Source organism: Nycticebus coucang, chromosome X (assembly GCF_027406575.1).
Source record: "Nycticebus coucang isolate mNycCou1 chromosome X, mNycCou1.pri, whole genome shotgun sequence".
NCBI classification, from domain to species: Eukaryota; Metazoa; Chordata; class Mammalia; order Primates; family Lorisidae; genus Nycticebus; species Nycticebus coucang.
This window is the reverse complement of record NC_069804.1, coordinates 79,476,019-79,490,269: the sequence shown is the minus strand read 5'-3', so window position 1 is coordinate 79,490,269 and position 14,251 is coordinate 79,476,019. Positions and strand designations below refer to the sequence as shown.

At 51.0% G+C, this 14,251-nt stretch overlaps 1 protein-coding gene across 3 annotated transcripts in view; it reads right to left on the bottom strand.

The window, feature by feature from the left end:
* Nucleotides 1-14,205, bottom strand: part of NLGN3 (neuroligin 3) — a 28,185-nt gene extending 13,980 nt beyond the window's left edge. The window contains exons 1-5 of one of the 3 annotated variants that reach the window (XM_053579164.1): nt 12,495-14,205; nt 9,204-9,864; nt 8,503-8,562; nt 3,842-3,901; nt 2,030-2,179 (exon numbers count right to left, since the gene is read on the bottom strand). In XM_053579164.1, coding sequence (XP_053435139.1) covers nt 2,030-2,179; nt 3,842-3,901; nt 8,503-8,562; nt 9,204-9,660 — 727 coding nt within the window. In that variant the 5' untranslated portion in view covers nt 9,661-9,864; nt 12,495-14,205. The remainder of the gene's footprint in view (nt 1-2,029; nt 2,180-3,841; nt 3,902-8,502; nt 8,563-9,203; nt 9,865-12,494) is intronic. The other 2 variants (XM_053579165.1, XM_053579166.1) reach the window with 2 other exon arrangements.
* Between the last annotated feature and the right edge of the window lie 46 nt (nt 14,206-14,251).

Below are 14,251 nucleotides of genomic sequence, written 5' to 3'. Positions count from 1 at the left end.
CAAACTCTCCAGGCAAAGTTGACTTCTTCAGGCTGCTATAGGGATATGGGGCCTGAGAAAGCATCTTAAAGTGAGCAAGGCCCTATATGCTTAGTCACCCTCTCTGTGTCACTTGTGATCCCCAAGACTGTGGCCATAGATAGGCCCTGGTAGTCACCAAGGAAGGCATGGGGTTGAGGGGCAGCCTAAATCACTAAATAAGTATGTACATGGCAAAATATGTGAGGGTGTGTGTACAGGAGTATATGTGAGCAGGTGTGTGGGAAATGAGTGTACATGCATGGGAGTCTGTATGTGTGATGGGGTGGGAGTGTATGGAGATATGTGTCTATAGAATAGAAGGAATGTGTATGTGTGTAATGGGGTGTGGAAGTGTTGGGGTATTGCAAGAGTGTGGTGGGGTAGGTAGGAGTGTGTGTGCATGCATGGATATAGCTGCAGCTCTAGGTACATAAATGTGTATATATTTGTGGAGTGAGGTGAGGTGAGTGTACTGTGTGCATATAAGCAAAGTTATGTGTGGTAAGAGTTATATGTGTATATGTGTGTATGTGTATATTTGTGTGGATATATGTGTAGGGAGGTCTATGGGTCTGTGTATATATAGGGGAATATATATGTGTAGTACATGGGACTTGTGTAGACATGGAAACAAGGATATGAGTGTGTGTGTAGTACTTACATAGGCATGAGGTACGGCAGTATGAACATACAGGTAAGAGTATATGCATATGGGAAAGGTGAATATTGGTTTGTGTTTATGTGAGGAAGGTGAGGGACAGATGTGTATACGTGTGTGGTATTTGGGTGTGTGTGGTGGATGCAGCAGTGGGGTGCGTAGGGGATATAGGTATGTGTGGGTATATGTGGGAATTGGTGGTATCTATGTACATTTAAGGTATATATGTGTGGAGTTTTGGTGTGGACACGCAGGGGGTAGGTCTTCCCATGGGGTGTAAATATGGGGGTAAAGGCAAGTATGAGTGTGGCTATGTGTGTGGTATATTTGAGTATATGTAGATGTGGTTATAGAGATGTGGGGAGAAGCACATAAGAGTGTGTGTGTGTGTGTGTGTATATATATATGGAAAGTGAAAGAAATCTGGGGTGTGGACATGTACAGAATGTGTGAGTATGTGGCTATGTGTGTGGGGGAGACAATATGCAGAGAGGGTATATAGAATTCTGGGATAATATTTTTTTTTGAGACAGAGTCTCACTATGTTGCCCTTGGTAGAGTGCCATGGAGTCATTGCTCACAGCAACCTCAAACACTTGGGCTTAAGCGATTCTCTCGCCTCAGCCTCCCAAGTACCGGGGACTATAGGTGCCCGCCATAATGCCTGGCTATTTTTTTTTGTTTTGTTTTGTTGTAGTTGTCATTGTTGTTTTAGCAGGCCCAGGCTGGGTTTGAACCCGCCAGCCTTGCTGTATGTGGCTGGCACCCTAACCACTGAGCTATAGGCGCCGAGCATGGGATAATGTTTTTATGTGTGAGGAGGCCTTTAGATGTGGACTTGGGGCTAGATGTGTGTGGGATTTGTGGGAGTAAGAAGTAACGGTATGCTTGAGGGGAGGTGGGTAGACATTTGAAGGTAAATGGGTGTGTGGACGTGGGGTAAACTAGAAGGAATATCTGTGTGTGTAAGGTATTTAGAGATCTTGGGGGTGTGGGTAGAGATGAAGATATGACACTGGAAAATTAACAGACCTCATAAAACTCAGTCAAACAAAAGTCTAGGAGCCAAGATCTGGCTTGGGACATAAGAGAAGATGTGAAGTTTGAGTTGAATTTCCCGTGGCATCTAAACATTCTAAAAAAGGGCCTGGGGATATGGGGAAGCTCCCAGCACTTGGGTAGGGGCCATGGGATAACAACATTTTGACTATGGTCATTAGCACCAGCTGGAGAACCAAGGCTGCCTGTTTTTTGTTTTTTTTTTTCTTCGTTTGTTTTTTAAACCCAACATTCTTCCCTCCCCTCTTGAGAAGCCAGCCTTCCTTCTAGGCACCTGGCAGGGAACCATACCTAGCACCCCAACACGATAGTTGAGGGTGATGACGATGACATTGCCATAACTGGCGAGGACACTGCCGTCAATCATGTTGCCTGTCCCTTCCATGTAAGAGCCTCCGTGGATGTAGACCATGACGGGCTTAGCACCACTGTCCCGGATGTCTGTAAGGAGAAGGGGTGAAATGCAGGCTAGGTAGGATGCCTTTCCTACCTCACCCCCACCAGCCCTTGGGGTGGGGGAGTGGTGCAGGCAGCAAAGCTATCCCAGGTGCCAGGATACCACAGCCATCCCTGAGGGCAGGACTCATGGAGCTGCTCAGTTTGAAGCTCAAGCATCTGTCAGAAACAGCAGGACTTCAATGATGTTTCTAAAGACCCTGGTTTCAAGTGCCTCCCAGCTGAAGGCAGCCAGAAATGCCTGACACAGCTAGGCCTAGGTGAGCCATGGCTGGGCCCTGGAGGCTGGGGCAGCAGGAAGAGGAAGGGATGGTCCCCAAGCTGCATCAGGTAAGTCCCTGCCCTGGGCACCCAGGAGTCCTGGGACCTGATATGGCTTTACAGAGTAGGGGCTAGGGAGACCTGAAACCCCCAAGACTAGACCAGTTACATGGAAAAAACGGCCATTGGCAGCAGCTGGCCCCCCCAGTGCAGACAGAGACAAGAGGTGTGGGAATAAGGGGTAGCACAGGGAGAGAACAAGGAAGGACGTGGGGAAAAGGGAGCGAATGGCAGAGATGGGGGGGGATCTTATTGGCATAGTTTCTCAGCCATGTGCCCATTTTACCCCCTTCTCCCTGGGAAGACTTAATAAAAAACATTGGGGATGGGGTGAAACTAAGAATGAGAGAGCCTCCTCCTGATCAGCTTTAAGATGAAGATGGAACCTTCCCAGAGGCCATTCAACAAAGGACCATCAAGCAGCTGCTCCCAAACCCAGGCAGCACAGCATTGGGGCTGGGGCAGTTAAGAGAAGGCTCTAGGCCTGATCACCTCTGCCTGTAGCCTCTCAGTCTGTGAGCTGGACCAACACTCTGCCACACCAGCACAGCCCCTGTGGCCCCTCTGATCTGTCTGGCACCTCTGGGGGTACAGGGGCAGGGCTTGGGCACAGAGAATGCTCTCTACTGTGGAGTAAATAGAAACTGTTTCCCTAAGGAGGAAGGCTGGCCTGATCATCACCCAAGGATCTTATGCCATCTGTTGACAGCTGTGGTGTCCTAGCTTCAGCCTGGCATTTTAGCCCAGTCTTTTTGGCTCTGTCTTGAACCTACTAAAGCCCCTGGCCCTTAGACCATCTCTCTCTGGGAGAAGGATAAGGAAGTTTTAAGCACTGCTATTCTCTGGCCTGTTTGGTTATCACTGTCATACTCCTCAGTTTGCCATCCTGCTGGGCCCCTCTTCCAGGGACAACACTGCCTGCAAGACACAGGGGTCTCCTTAAATTAATGAAACACTTATCTCCTCACCATCCTTTCTGCTTCCTGCCTCTCCTCACTCTCCCCTGGCCCTGCTTTCTTTCTGCTCTCCCTGTTCATGGGCAAATACCCATGAACCACAGAAGATGAGGGAGGGATAGGGTCTGGGGTAAGAAAGATGCCCCCCCATGGCTCTGCTTGTGGTCCCCTGCTCCTGCCAGCCATGTTCATCACCCCAGAACTCCCAGTGGCCAACAAGGCCAAAGACAGATGAACAGCCCAACAGCCTTGTACAGGAACAGAAACACACCAACGGACGGACAGACAGACAGACGGGGCTTCTCCCCATTGAGAAGGGGAGGGGCTCTGTGCCATGCACCAGCCGCCACGCCCTGCAGCCCCCAAATACCTTCATCTTCATCCCCGTCATTATCCGCTAAGTCCTCGCCCTGTTTCTTAGCGCCGGATCCTGGGGACCAGACACGGGGAGACACAACAGCACAGAACAGAGAACAAAACAGAGAGAGAATTCAAAAACAGCATGACTGCAGTGTGGCCCAGCAAGCCAGCTCTGGGCCTGGGCCCAGGACAGGCAGGAGGGATGGTAAGAACTGAGGGAATGGGTGGGCTGAGGCCCAGACCTTCATCAGGATGATGGTGTTGCAGGCCCCTGCTGTGCTGATCTCCCTGCACCTCCCTGGTCTGCCTCCCTGTCCCCAACAGCCCATCTCAACCAACTACCTTTCCAGTTAGGAAGAAGGTAGCAGCAAGTGGACCAGGGCACAGAGCCAGGGACCCACTCAGGGGAAAAATTCATTCTGGGTGGAAAAGGCTGCACGTGTGTACATAGGCAGGTCAAACTGGATAGAAGAGGCAGGTACTGAGGGTGAGGGGTGACACCACCAGCATGTGTGGATGTTATCGATGTGATATATTTAGGGCAGAGACATGTACCAGGGACCTCAGGCCTGAGTGACTGGGGCCCAGTGGGCTGGCTTGATTTGGGCCTCAGCTGACCCTAATTCCCACAGGAGAAAATGGGAGATGAGGCTTTCCCTCTGGTCTTCCTTGTTGGAACCCCTTGCTCTGGTTAATGGTAATGGGGTTCCTGCCCACAGGAACCAGTCTTGAGAGCAGCAAGCATTGCTCTGAGATATGGAGAGAGGGAGGGAGGGAAAGAAGAAAGGAGAAAAGGAGAAAGGGATGATGAGAGAGGAGAGAGAGAGAGAGAGAGAGAGAGAGAAAGGTAGGAATAATGGTAATAGCTCCAACCATGTACTGAATATTTACCATGTGCCAGACACTACTTCTGCCATATTATTCCATCCTTACACTCCAGTGAGGTAGGTACTATCCTTACTCCTGTTACACTGATGGGGAAACTGAGGTTCAGAGAGGTAAAGTGACTTGCTTAAGATCACACGGCTTAGGAAGTGCTAGAGGTGAGATTCAAACCCAGGTCTGGTTGACTCCAAAGCCCATGTCTTTCCACTGCACCCATGCCACCTTTCTGGAGTGGGGAAAAGGAAAGGGAACAGAAGAACTAAATGAGAAAAGTGGTGGAGCATGAAGGGGAGAGGAGAGGAGGAGAGAAAAGAAAAGACTAGAGGGGGAGAAGAGAGACATTTAGATGCCAGGGATAAGCTAGTACCAATTCTTCTTTCTGTTTGAAGGAGGCTAAGAGTGCATCTTGACAATGGCTGTGGAGAGAGAGGACCTACTTCCTGGATGCTGGTTAATGTGTGGAAATAGAAGTGCTGGCTCCCCGTGGTTTGCCCTCTTGTGTCCATGATACCAGATACTCTCAGCCTGGACTCTGCTGACTGGATTTACTTACAGTTACTAATCAAAATAGGAACTGCTCTCATACCACAAAATAGCTTTTCTACTAGGGAAAGAGCCCAGCTCTAGGGTAAAAACTGCCTTTAGCTCCCTGAAGTTTTTCTTTTTCTTTTTTTCTTTTGAGACAGAGCCTCAAGCTGTCGCCCTGGGTATAGTGCTGTGGCATCACAGCTCACAGCAACCTCCAACTCCTGGGCTTAAGTGATTCTCTTGCCTCAGCCTCCCAAGTAGCTGGGACTACAGGCGCCCGCCACAATGCCCAGCTATTTTTTGGTTGTAGTTGTCATTGTTGTTTAGCAGGCCCAAGCTGGATTTGAACCTGCCAGTTCTGGTGTATGTGGCTGGTGCCTTAGCCACTTGAGCTACAGGCACTGAGCCCTGAAGTTTCTTTTCAGTGGGCCTACCATCTTAATGCGTTAGTTAGTTCAACACTTGCCAGTACTGTCCTCAGGAACCCTATGAGACATGGGCATCATCACCCACACAGTGGACAGCTCACCAAACTGAAAGGAATTACTCACCCCAGACATGAATTCCCTTTAACTCACTGGGGGCTGATCGGGACGAAGGGCAGGTCTTCCCCAGGAAACCATTCACTTCCCATCACCCCTGACTTAAAAGATTTGTCCCTTATGCCCCCTTCTAAGAGTGTTCCTGGGTTGCTGCATTGTTCCAGCCTCCTTCACACAGATGTCTTTGCTCCTCCAGCTTGGCACTTGCTGAGCAACTCCTTGTGGCCATGCCTCTTACCCAGGCCAGTCAACCACCAACCACTGACCCCCATGCCCAGACACTGTGCTGCTGCAGGATCCCAACTGGGTCAGCTTGCCTGATCTATGCACAGCACAACTCTAACAACTTCTGGGTCTGGGTCTCTCCCAAGAGGCAAGATTTGTAACTGTTCCAAATGGTCAACAGGTCCTGCATAGGGGACTAATTTGAATAGCTAAATGACCAAATGCCCTCCCCCACAGTCTGGATCTGACTTCCCAGACTGGCCTATGGGGCTTAGGGAAAACAGCTGAGTTGTAATATCAGGCTAGGAATTTCTTTTTTTTTTTTTTGTAGAGACAGAGTCTCACTGTACCGCCCTCGGGTAGAGTGCCGTGGCGTCACACGGCTCACAGCAACCTCTAACTCTTGGGCTTACGCGATTCTCTTGCCTCAGCCTCCAGAGCAGCTGGGACTACAGGTGCCCGCCACAACGCCCGGCTATTTTTTTGTTTTTGTTACAGTTTGGCCGGGGCTGGGTTTGAACCCGCCACCCTTGGCATATGGGGCTGGCGCCCTACTCACTGAGCCACAGGCGCCACCCGCTAGGAACTTCTTTATAGCAGTGATTACATTCTTTACTCATTTCTAGATTTTTCCTCTGCCTCACATCCCTCCACATCCTAACAGCACCTAAGCATATAGACTTGCCCACAGTCGATAACGCAGCTTGGTAAATGTGTGTAGTTGAGGGGAGGGGGAATTCCAGTTAGCTCTTTGACCAAACTCTCAGGGTGGAACTGAACTTCCCTAGGCTCTTACTGGAACCCTAGGGAGGTCACTCTTAAGAAATAATGTCAGCATCATCTCCTCTCCTCACCCCACCAAGTTACTGGAGCAGGTTAAAGAGACTGTCTATCTGAATTCATTTATAGGCGAATGAAATGTTGAGGCCAGAACTGTCCCCTACCACCTTCGGATGTGGAAACAAATGTTCTTAAAGGCAAATACTTGCTCAAGGTCTCACTGTGAGTTGGCAGCAGAGTTGGGACTCAGTCGGGATTTGTGTTTCCCAGACTGTTCTCTTTCTGCAGAATCATAGTGCTTCTGCATTCATGTGAAAAACATTGCCTACAGTGTGTGAGGTCCTGGGCTGGGTGTAGAGATGTGGTGAAACACTATCCCTAGGGCAGTGGGTCTCACTCCATGCTTCAGTGTACATCAAAAGCATTCAGAGCTTGGGCGGCACCTGTGGCTCAAGGAGTAGGGCGCTGGTCCCATATGCCAGAGGTGGTGGGTTCAAACCCAGCCCCGGCCAAAAATCACAAAAAAAAAAAAAAAAAAAAGCACTCAGGGCTCATGTTTGACATGTAGATTCCTGGGCTCTGCCCCCAGAGATTCTTATTCAGTAGGGAGCACCCCCATCCTAGGAATCCTGACAACCCCACTCAAAGAACCCTGCCCTAGGACATCAAAGGAAAACAAACTCCAAGCATGCCAAAGGGTTGTAGGGATAAAGCTGTGACTTTCCACCTGATCCTTAAGCTGTTACTGTTTCCAATTTGGCCCATTTTAAAGTTGGGGAGGTAGAAATGATCAGATGGGAGTTGCTTCTGTGTGCTACAGTGGAAAGAACACGCCCTGAGGGTCAAGAGACATAGGTTTTGGTCCCAGCTCTGCCACTGACCAGTGATGGGGCCTTGAGTGGCAGCAAGTCACTCCCCTGGGCCTGTTTCCTCATCCATAAAATTGGGGTACTGATTCCTATCTTTTATGCTTCCAGAGATGTGGGAGGATTTTATGAGGTAAATACAAGAACATTTTGCAAAAACAAAGTGGTATTCAAACAGGAAGAATTATTATACATGGGGATAAATTCTTGTCAGCAAAAGGATGAATTTAAAATTCAGGATCTTATGCCTCCTTTAGAGTCCATAGTTCTCAGAGATGTCCATGTTCTGCCACCAGAGCAGCCTGGGTCTCAGCTATGCCCTGGCCAGAGGTGGTGCAGCTGAGGGAGGGGGTATGGGGTTGTGTGTGTGGCAGGAGTTACTAAACCTTTGTACACATGTTTGGTCTAAGCTTCAGAGGGGAAGAATTGAGTCTAGACTTTCAACCTGGGGATGGAAGTGGAAAAAGTACAAAAAGGGTGGCCTTGTGGCTCTATTCACTGGAAAATGGGTGGAGCCTCTGGCTCCATCTTGGCTGTCTAGAGTTTCTCCTGAAGTGTCACTGAGAGAGCCACTGACTCTATCTTGGGCACACACTTGAGGGTGGAATTTGGGGCTGGGAAGATTGGAAGAAATGAGATTGCTCCTTCTGCTCTGAACCTGCCTTAAGTCACCAAAGCCTCCCTGAAAAGCAGCCAGAGCTCTCAGGTGAGGTAGAGCTTATGCCTGCTCACTGCCCCCTGAGCCTGGGCTACTTGAAGGAAGGCTGGGTCCTCAGGGGCAAGGGTATGTGGGCAGGCAGCCCTCCCTCTCTCTCTCTCTCCCTCCCCGCCGGCTCGCTACCTACCTCCTTTCCTACAAATTTTCTTGTTGGGCTTTCGGGCGCATTCCTTGGAAATCCGCTTTACTGTAAAATGAATAAAAAACTAAAAAATAACAGGAGGCCTCTGCCCAGGGGCATGCACCCCCCCCCACCCACCAGGACCCAAGAGCTGAACTGCTCTGCAGGCGGCACATGGCAGAGAGCCTGTCCCACCATCTCCTTGTTTCTGTCACTTACCTTAGTGTGACCCCCGCGGGAGGAGGCATCAGCTAGTGAAAGAGGAGGCATCTAAGCATTGCCCACCAGGCTTGTCCCCCGCCCCCCACACACACCCAGCTCCCTTGGCTACACACACCTACCACCTTTTGAAGCAGGTGGAATGGCAACAGGGGGGCCTGGTGGAGCCAGCATCCTCCCGCGGGTAGCTGCCAGCAGTGACCCATACTCCCCCAGGGAACCCCCATCCAGTATTGGACCTAGACCTGTCAAAACTCTCAGGCCTGGCCAGGCCCCTCCTGGCAACAGTGTCACTCATACATGGGAGCTTGGACAATGCTGGGAAAGGGAAGAACAGGGAAAGGGAAGTGGGAGGCCAAGCGGAGTGATGGTTAGAAGCATTTTCACAGACAGACGCATGCTGCAGGGCACACAACCACATGCAAGCCACAAACACAACAGGGCAGGCGGGAGGCAGGGAGGGCACAGTGCCTGGTCACAGCACTCACCATCCTCCGTGGGCACATAGACATTCAGGTAGAGGCAGTCTTCGTTGGGCTCCTGGATGTAAGTAGCTACGATATCCAAGTTGGCAGTAAACCAGACTGGCAGCATGACTTCGGGCACAGCTGTGTGGATGTTCTGGGGGCACACTGGGGGAAAGTGTGTGGCGTTCCGGATGCCCGACCATGATGGGGGTGGTTCAGGGGGCAGGAAACGTTTCTCGCCGATTGGGGGAGCTGCGTAGGGCACCCCCAGGTATTGGTCCACAGGCCCCAGGATCTCACTGGGCAATGGTACCCGGGCACCCCTTAGCTTCCCAAAATGAGTATTGACTGTGGGTGCTGGGGCCTGGGTACTGGCCCTCAGCACCAAACTGAGGAACCAGAGGGTGAGGCACAGGCTCCGGCCAAATGTGGGCTTAGAGCTTAGGGACAGCGACGGCGGGCCAAGCCACAGCCACATGTTCCGGGCAGAGGGACTGGCAGGAGAAGCAGACTCCAGGGTCACAGCATCAACCCAGTAGGCAGCCCCTTCATGGCCACATTGACTTGAACCTCAAAACTGAGCTCTGGAGGGACACCTACAGGTGCCCAGCAATGAACGTAGAGAGCAGGTCGTCCAAGCACCACAGCTTCAGAAGGAGGACTCCCTCAGGGCCGGACAGGCCTGTGGAAAGAGGGAAGTATGCATTATCCAAGATGGTCTGGGAGGGCTACAGGGTTGGGGGCCATGCTGGGTTTGGGCTATTTTCCTACCATTAGGAGAAGTTTCACATGCCTAAGTCTCCAGCAACTCACAGATGATACACTACCAGTCAGAAGCATTCTATGTGCCTGGCCAAGGTTGGAAAATCCAAAGAGATTGGCAGGAATGACAGTTGTTACCACTGTAAGTTCAAAGGACCCAACTTCAACCCCACAGCCAATGGAGTTCACTGGGGTTGGCTGGAGCCAGAGTGGCATGTGATAGCTAGGAGGTGGGAAGAACTAGTAATGGAGCTTGGGTGCCTGGACATGCTGCATGAATACTGAGCTGTCCAGCTCCAAGGACCCAGTCATCCCATACAAGGATCTCCACATAAGGAGTAGGTAGGATTGTTGACCTCACTCCGGGACACTAAGCATAAGAAGAGAAAGCAGCAAATAGAGGGAATCACAGGGAGACCTCCTCACTCTCAGGCAGGGCTAGGGGCAAGACAGCCATTCACCAGAGTTCCCCCAGACCGTCCTGAGTCCCTCCTGTACATTTCTCCTCAGCCCTCACTGTTCCTATCCTGAAGCTTTGGTCCTTTCTGTTGACCATCTGTTAATTAAGAATGAATGCCAGAACTAAGGCAGAAATTGTCCTGCCTAGGCATTGTCAATGCTCGTCCAGTGTAAAATAAACAATGGAGTTTGGGGGACATACATTCAGAGACTCAGGAATAAACTCACAAAGACTCAAAGAGGTAATAAGAGAGAATATCACAGTGGCTAGGTCACAGACACTCTGACATTCATTCACAAAGACATATATTCCAGGGGCAGCGCCTGTGGCTCAAAAGGGTAGGGCGCCAGCCCCATATGCCGAAGTTGGTGGGTTTGAAGCTAGGCCTGGCCAAAAATTGCAAAAAAAAAAAAAGACATATATTCCAAACCCACAGAGATCCCCTCATATAGTCCCACATTCTGAGACAGAGTGCCTCACACAGCCAGAGCCTCAAAGAGTGATACATTCAGAGACACACAGAAAGACTTACTGAAATATAATCCAGACATACCCACATAGGTAAATATCCAGAGACACATGCAACATAATGGTGACACATAGGTGGGGACAGAAACAGAAATAGCAACACACTCAGACATACAGGCCTTCTGAGTTACACAGTCAACACATACACATAGGCACGTACAGACACTCCTGCATGGTCTAACACACACGCACACGCACATGTACATTGCGTGCACATTTAGTTTTCCCCCATTTCTCCCGCCTTCCAAGATTGCAGGCCTGCTCCTTTAAGAACTGGCTGAAGGGGTTGGGGAGGGAGATTGGGAACGCCCGGCAATCGCCACCACGAGAGAGGAATGAGAATGTGTGTGTGTGTGTGTGTGTGTGTGTGTGTGTATGAGAGAGACGGAGAGATTGAGAGACAGAAGAAAAAGGAAGAGGAGGGAGGGCGGGTAAAGTGGCTAAAGGAGTGGGGGCTCAGAGGAAATGGGGAAATGGGGAGCAAAGTATGGGGGGGAATCTCAGACACTGCCCAGAATGCACCCAGGTGGGGGGGGAAGGGAAGGAATGGGTAGGAGTAGGGAGGTGGGGCAGGAGGGAGTGGGTGGGTGTGTGTATTGGGGGGGGGAATAGTCCGCAGCTGAGTTCACACAATCCCCCCATTCACCATCTCCATGGCAACTCCGGGGCACAGACCGCTCATTCACACGGCTTCCCCACCGCACCCCCCCCATTAACCCCCTCGGTGCCACCCCCCACCCCACAAATACCATTAACCCTTTCAGGATGCCTCCTTCTCCAGTAACCTTTCAGCAGTGCCAAATGACAAATTCCCCTTTGAGTCAATTCCCCGCAGCCCCTCCCCTGTGAACACCTAGACAAACAGACCGACCCCCAAACGCCCTCTGTACTCTAGGACCCACTGTGAATCTCCAAAGCCAAGATCTCTATCCTGGTCCAACTTGTAATTTTGGAGAAGACAGGGGAGGCAGCAATGCTGGGGGAGGAGAATAGCATCTGGGGGTACTTTGGGGGTTGGAGAGCTATTCGGTGAGGGGCATTGTGTAGGAATGGACCAGTATTGAGAACTGCAGTATTGGGGACTACGCGGGTTTGGAATGGTATTGGGGGATGGAGTTGCACTGGAATGGGGAAAGATAGGATAAAGGCCTCCATTGGGTGGGGGGGCTGCAGAGAGTGGGGGAGGGTGCCTGGCTCTGAGATGCTATGATGGAAGGGGGAAGGGGTTGCAATGCAGGGGAGGGGGGACTGGCAACGTGCAATACAGGAATGGGGCTGGGGGCCCTCAATAGGGGTATTAAGATGAGCATGCGGGCTAGACTGTGGAAATGGAGTGACCAGTGGCGGGAGAACGATAGGGAGGATGATGGGGATGCGGGATTTAGAGAGGAGGTGGAGAAGTGGGGAGGAGTGGATGGGTCAGGGGTGCTGATGGAGAACATGGGGTTGAAAGAGATAGGGGCCACTGGCTGGGAAGTGGAGGAGCCTGGGATTGGGAGGGGATAGGATAAGGGCAAGGTATGGTCAGCTAGAGGATGAGAGACCGGGGCAGGCGGCCTCACCTGTTCCCCGGGCTGCTGCAAGCGACTGAACCAGGCCACGGACCACCCATATCGCCTCCAGGCCAAGGGCTCTGCACCCGAATCCCCGAGATCAGCTCTCCGGCAGCCTGGCTGCTGTGCCCGCGCACCAAGGGGGCGCGCTGCGCGTGCCCAGACTTGGGGGGGCGCGGTCCCTGCCATTAACTCCTTTTGTGCCAGAGATGGCTCAAGTCCTGGGGCATGGCCCAATTCCCCCCATGCTCAGGCACACTCCGCTTGCACTCTTTCTCTCACTCACAGGTCAAATTGCAAGCTTATCAGATAGGTGCTCTTCCAGGCCAGCTAGTCCAAACTTTACCTGTGAAGCTTGAGACCTTGACCCAAAGGGAAAAACTGAGGCACTGCCTGCAGGAGTCCCTAGTTGTGCTCCACAAAAAAACACCTCCACCTCAGGTGGCATCCTCTTCCTCTTCTTAGCACCTGTACTATCCAAGCAGCAAACGGTATGCCCTCATTCTGTCACTCCCAAAGATTGGTGCTCGTTCCCTTGTGTTGCTCCTGCTGGCATGTCAGACTCAGACTGTCAGCGAGCCAGTTGTCTGACCATTTCAGTCTCTCCCCTCCAGATCCGGTATGTTTGTCCCTTGTGTCTCTGTATGCAGTGCACCTGTCCAGTTTGTCTAGCACCCCCCCGAAACCTCTGCGAATGTCCCTTATCCCAGCAGAATCTCTAACCCTGTGGCTCCTCAGAACATTTATGATCAGGCTAGAATAAAACAGTTTCATTCAAGTTTGCCTTTACCCTGTTAGGGAGTTCCATTCCTTATGCACACAGCTCTTAAACTTGGTTAGTCCCATGAGGGGGAGGGCTTCCTGGGCCTCAAAGAAGGATTTTACTTTTTATTTGTTATAAGTTGAGTATCGATTGGTATTCCTGGTTTTACCAGCACAATTGACACTTCCCAGTCAAACAGTGCAACTATGGTTTGGACGTTATCTTTAAGTTGCCAAATTATCCTGTACCTCACCCACCCACAAGGCAGGAGCTGACCCTCTCCCAGCCCCATCTAGGCAGACCAGAAGACTCCATTGTAGTAACCAGCTGGCTCTGTTGGACACCATTTGATCTAAGGCCTAAACCAGAAGGCAAGGGGACCAAGAATGGCCCTGTCACAACTCCAAATGTGACTCTGGACCAACAGTTTTGAGTTTTCTCTGTGGTAGAATGGGAGTGAGCAACAGTCATCCTGGGTAACTGCCAAGGTGGGTCATGTGAAACGAGCAGTTCTGGCAGCAGGGCAGAAAGAAAGGGGCACTCCTTTTTACTGTTCTCTCCTTCTAGCACCATACTGTTCTTCCATCACCTATTCTATGATGACACAAGCCAAAAGAGGGCGACTTTCCATCCAGAAGTGTGACTCTCAGGGAAGTTCTCTGTCCTAAGGATGCTACTTGGTACATGATAGGGACCCCACAAGATGGCAAAAAGGGTAGGCAGTGTCTGCCATTTCCACCCTTCTCAGCTTGAGACTCGGCATCTAAGGTGTTGTGGAAAGAGAATTAGATTCCATTGTATTTTTCTCTGGTCTAATGGTCCCTCCCCAATCCCAGTGGTGTATCTCCCACGGAGAAAAGTTGTAAAGAAGCTGCAACATTTAGCTAAGAAAGTAAGCTGTCCTTCTTAAGGAACTAAGGGCCCATATCTTAGTATGTTAGTAGCTTGAAGAAGGGAAGAGAGGGTAACAATCCAATGAGAATTCAGAAATTGAGGGGGCAGA